The 5,326-nt window shown below is 56.0% G+C and overlaps 2 protein-coding genes across 2 annotated transcripts; one reads left to right on the top strand and one right to left on the bottom strand.

Moving 5' to 3' along the window:
* PLP2 (Proteolipid protein 2) lies at positions 1–959 on the bottom strand (the record flags this gene model as incomplete). Its single annotated transcript, XM_066774532.1, has 4 exons — positions 1–143; positions 256–611; positions 670–852; positions 904–959. The coding sequence occupies 4 exons, from the start codon at positions 957–959 to the stop codon at positions 1–3; spliced, it is 738 nt and encodes a 245-aa protein (XP_066634651.1).
* Positions 960–1,466: 507 nt separating this feature from the next.
* On the top strand, positions 1,467–4,442 carry SEC21 (coatomer subunit gamma; the record flags this gene model as incomplete). Its single annotated transcript, XM_066774531.1, has 5 exons — positions 1,467–1,542; positions 1,596–1,906; positions 1,954–3,271; positions 3,327–4,148; positions 4,210–4,442. 5 exons carry the CDS (start codon positions 1,467–1,469, stop codon positions 4,440–4,442), a joined length of 2,760 nt encoding a protein of 919 aa, XP_066634650.1.
* Positions 4,443–5,326: the final 884 nt, after the last annotated feature.

The raw sequence follows: 5,326 nt of genomic DNA, 5'->3' as shown, positions 1-5,326 counted from the left end.
TCAATCCCAGTCGCTGTCGTCGTCATCGTCAACACGAGTCTGGCGAATCTTCTTCGAGCTCTCCTCGGCCTCTTCATCCTTGCGCCGAAGGCGGGGGTCTCCGTGTTTGAGGACACCAAGGTCTATCAGCAGCTTTTCGACGTCTGACCGAATTCCGTTAGCAAAAATATGCGTCAATTGGCGGGGATGCTCGCGCCAAACTTCTCGAAGAGCTTGGCACGAGGCTTCGCCATAATCAGCGTCATGGTTCCTTACCTTCCACCCAAGTGCGTGGCCCATTGAGCTCTTTCAGTGTTACAATCTGCCTCTTTATATCTCCATCCTTGTAGACGAGGATAGTGGGTGTGTTCTTGTCCGGATATCCTTCGATACACATGTTGCCTCTGATCTGGCAGAACTTGATATCCCCAAACTTACGGGCCATCTCACGCCAAACTTCGATGGCCCTTTGTGACTCGGTGTTTGTGGTGGCTGCGGTGAGGAGCACGAGGACCCAGGCCTCTTTGGACGTCTCGGTCACATCGCGCGAATAGTCGGGTTTCTGCAAGTGGTACACTTGGTTGAATTTGGAGGCGGTCTGGATGGAGGAAAGCTCGGCGAAGCGCTTCTTGCTGCAGATGTGTCAGGTCGCAGGCAGGAGGCAACGATGGAACAGTGAAGCGAACATACCGGTATTGCTCGAGGAAGTCGTCATCCTCCTCGTCTTCCAACTCGGCAAGTTCATCCAAGTCTTTGCCCTCCAACCGGTTCTCATGAGCAAGTCTCCGTGCCTCGGTGAGAGCTTCCTCGATCATAGGCGTGGGCGAAGGGGGCTTCTCGGGGATGACACCATGCTTGCGGAGAATATCATTCCTGCGGAAACAAGGTTAGAGCATTATCCTTAGACCAGGGCAGGTACACTACCATTCGGTATCGGCGTTGGGGTCGTCCACCGGGACCTGAACAGGTACATCTGGCATTTGATTCATTTCGGGCGCGGTCCAACGGAAAGATGGCGGGGCTGCAGGTGTTTCCAAGTGCGCAGATGGGTGCGATGGAGCTCCAGTGCGTGGGCGGACTCGATGGGTGCTTGCGAGCGGACAGGCAGCAATTGCAAGGAGAATTGTGGGATATTCTTGGGGCCTGGCGGAGGGGCGGCGCGATGACGCTCCGCCGCAGGGCTGTCCGCGGGAGGCGCCAAGAAGGCCAGGCGTACCAGGGTCGGTCGAGCACAGCGCAACACCAAGGGCGCGACCCACGGACGGCCTATCACTCTCGCACCTCTCACCACCAACGCTGCGACCCGCCATTCGCATGCGACACTCTTGCCTGGTGCCCTGAGCTCGCAAATACCGCCCCGCCTCTTCTCGCCGCCGCCGCCCCTCCGACCGAGTCGCAGCACCCTGGCTGGCGGACAAGGACACATTTCCCCCATACCCGCAACCACTCCCGCCTAGCCTGCGCTCCCGCCCAGCGCCGCCTCCACCATGAGCTACAACAAGAAGGACGAAGATAGCGAGGGCGCCATTGTCAAAGTCGACCGCACCTCCGTCTTCCAGGAAGGTACGCTTCTCCGCCGCGCCCGTGTCCTCCAGCTGGAGCTTACCCACAAGCAGCCCGCGTCTTCAACTCGTCCCCGATCTCGCCGCGCCGATGCCGTATCCTCCTCACCAAGATCTCCCTCCTTCTCTTCACCGGCGAGAAGTTCCCCACCAATGAGGCCACCTCGCTGTTCTTCGGCATCTCGAAGCTTTTCCAGAACAAGGATGCCAGTCTGCGCCAGATGGTCTACCTTGTCATCAAGGAGCTCGCCAACACCGCCGAGGATGTTATCATGGTCACGAGTAGTATTATGAAGGACACGGCCGTCGGCAGCGATGTTGTATACCGCGCGAACGCCATAAGAGCACTCTGCCGTGTTATTGATGTGAGCTGCGAAAGGAGTTTTGTGTGGATTGCGCTGATGCCCTGCAGGCCTCGACAGTACCAGCCATTGAGCGCCTGATCAAGACTGCCATCGTCGACAAGACGCCCTCGGTCTCATCCGCTGCCCTTGTTTCCTCTTACCACCTCCTCCCCGTCGCCCGTGACGTTGTCCGGAGATGGCAGTCCGAGACCCAGGAAGCCGCGTCGTCCACCAAGTCCTCTGGCGGCTTCTCCCTGGGCTTCGGCTCCTCGCACTCCAACCTGGCCGCCGCCAACACCAACTTCATGACCCAATACCATGCCATTGGCCTGCTCTACCAGATGCGCTCGCACGACCGGATGGCCCTTGTCAAGATGGTGCAGCAGTACAGCGCTGCTGGTGTGGTCAAGAGCCCGGCGGCCACCGTCCTGCTAGTACGGCTGGCGTCGAAGCTTGCGGAGGAAGACCCCAACCTTCGCAGGCCCATGCTGCAGCTTCTCGACGGCTGGTTGCGCCACAAGAGCGAAATGGTGAACTTCGAGGCTGCCAAGGCCATCTGCGACATGAAGGACGTCTCCGACGCGGATATTGTGCAGGCCGTGCATGTCCTCCAGCTGTTCCTGACTTCCCCTCGTGCCGTCACCAAGTTCGCCGCTATTCGCATCCTGCACAACTTTGCTTCGTTCAAGCCCGACGCTGTGCGCCAGTGCAACCCGGACATCGAGGCGCTGATCACGAACAGCAACCGTTCCATTGCTACCTTCGCCATCACGACTCTCCTTAAGACCGGTAACGAGTCGAGCGTGGACCGCCTGATGAAGCAGATTTCTGGATTCATGGCTGAGATCACGGACGAGTTCAAGGTCACAATTGTGGAGGCTATTAGGACGCTGTGCTTGAAGTTCCCGTCGAAGCAGGCCGGCATGCTCGCCTTCCTCAGCGGTATCTTGAGGGATGAGGGTGGCTACGAGTTCAAGCGTGCCGTTGTTGAATCGATGTTCGACCTCATCAAGTTCGTTCCGGAGAGCAAGGAGGATGCTCTGGCCCACCTGTGCGAGTTCATCGAGGACTGCGAATTCACCAAGCTTGCAGTCCGCATTCTGCACCTGCTCGGCATGGAGGGGCCCAAGACGCCTCAGCCAACGAAGTACATCCGCTACATCTACAACCGTGTCGTCCTGGAAAACTCTATAGTCCGCGCTGCTGCTGTTACTGCTCTCGCCAAGTTCGGCGTTGGTCAAAAGGACCCTGAGGTCAAGAGCAGCGTCCGCGTCCTCCTGACCCGCTGCCTCGACGATACGGATGATGAAGTCCGTGACCGTGCCGCTCTGAACCTGAGACTCATGGATGATGACGATGAGGATGCCCACAAATTCATTCGTAATGGTAAGCTGAATAGCATGGCTGCTTGTATGAGTCAGGTTTGTTAACACTTGCATAGACTCCATGTTCTCTCTTCCCACGCTCGAGCACCAGCTCGTTATGTACGTCACTGCAGATGACAAGGACACCTTCTCTCAGCCTTTCGACCTTTCTAAGGTCCCGGTTGTCACTCGGGAACAAGCCGATGCCGAAGACCGTACGAAGAAGCTCACTTCTGCCACTCCTACCCTCAAAGCACCCTCCGCAGGACCCAAGCCGGCCAGCCGTACCGGTGCCGACGCTGCTGCATCTGCAACCGCTGCTGCGCAGAAATACGCCGCCCAGCTCCAGGCCATTCCCGAGATTGCTGCATTTGGTGGCGTTCTCAAGTCCTCTCCTGTCGTGGAGCTCACCGAATCCGAGACCGAATATGTTGTTTCGGCAATCAAGCACATCTTCAACGAGCACATCGTCCTTCAGTACGAGATTAAGAACACACTTCCAGATACTGTTCTCGCCGATGTCACCATGGTCGTCACCCCAGCTGATGAGGAGGAGTCTGGCCTTGAGGAGGAGTTCATCATCCCTGCACCTGCGCTTAAGACTGACGAGCCCGGCACCGTCTATGTCTCATTCAAGCGCACCGAGGGCGAGGCTACCTACGTTGCGTCCAGCTTCACGAACATCCTCAAGTTTACTCTCAAAGAAATCGACCCATCCACAGGCGAGCCCGAAGAGGGTGGCTACGAAGACGAGTACCAGGTCGAGGACCTCGATCTCAATGGTGCCGACTACATCGTTCCGGCGTACGCAGGCAGCTTCGACAACGTTTGGGAGCAGTCTGCCTCGGGCGAGCAGGCAACGGAGACTCTGCAGCTCAGCGCTCTCAAGAGCATACAAGGTTTGTTTCCCCATGATATCAATCCCTGCATGGCCTTGAAGTTATACTAACACCAACCTAGATGCCGTGGAGCAAATTCCCAAGACCCTCTCCCTGCAACCCCTCGAGGGCACCGATGTCGCTCTTAGCACCTCGACGCATACGCTCAAATTGTACGGCAAGTCCATTACGGGCGGCAAGGTCGCGGCGCAGGTGCGCATGGCCTTCTCGGCCAAGGCGGGCGTAACCATGAAGATGGACGTGCGGTCCGAAGAGGAAGGCGTGGCAACGTTGGTCATTAATAGCGTGGCATAAGCGGTCATACGCGTAAAATGAGTGTGCCGCGGGGATATTAGTCTGTTTTCTCTTGAAATGGAATAGCCTTTCTACTTTTTTTTTTCTTCCCCCTCTCGTATGACGGACTGGAGCGCATGGTTATGATGATTGTTCATACTACGACGCCCGGAAAGGTGTGCAGACAGTCGATACACCTGGAATTGTTCAAGACCTTCGATTTTAGGATTTTTCTCTCGCGCGCCAAAATAGTCTTCCCGTATTACCGTAAGATCTGCCTCGTGGAGTTGTATGACGAAAAAAGAACGTTTACGAAAGCCTGTGTCTTCCTCAAATCTCTCAAGCATCACGGATTAGCTCGATTCATATAGCCATCTTTCATCAATGTCCGGGCCCCAGCTTTCAGATCCTCAATTAACAGGCGTCAAAGGCATCTGTTGAATGATGCCACTAATATGGTAAATTTCGTCTCGGTCTCTCTCTCTCCCCCCCTGATAATCCTCCATCTTCTATGTCCGAAAAGACACACCGTTCCCAAAGTAGTAAAGAAAATTTCCAAGTCGAGGCGCTCGCCGGCCCTGGAGCTTGCGTGTATGCTGTACACGGCCAAACTGTAGTAAAGTGCGGCCATCCAACGCTTTTTCCATGTAGGAAGAAACAAAAGAAAAAAAAGACAAGAAACGCCAAAGAGCCCATGCAGTAAAAGGAACATTACAAGAATGTTGAGGAACCACGGCGGATGACAGAAGATGGAGCCCACCCGCGTCTACCTCGCAGAAACATTGCACCACATCCAACTACCCACAGGTAGAGAGGTAGCATGGTCTGCGAGAGACCGGGGGGCTCGAATCTTCTGTCACCCGCCGTGGGACGGTAAACGAAAGGGAATAGTTTTGTGTCATCTC

This window comes from Diplodia seriata, assembly GCF_021436955.1.
Source record: "Diplodia seriata strain FDS-637 chromosome Unknown scaffold_3, whole genome shotgun sequence".
Taxonomy (NCBI): Eukaryota; Fungi; Ascomycota; class Dothideomycetes; order Botryosphaeriales; family Botryosphaeriaceae; genus Diplodia; species Diplodia seriata.
Note: the sequence above shows the minus strand (reverse complement) of the source record. Positions and strands in the feature narration are given on the sequence as shown.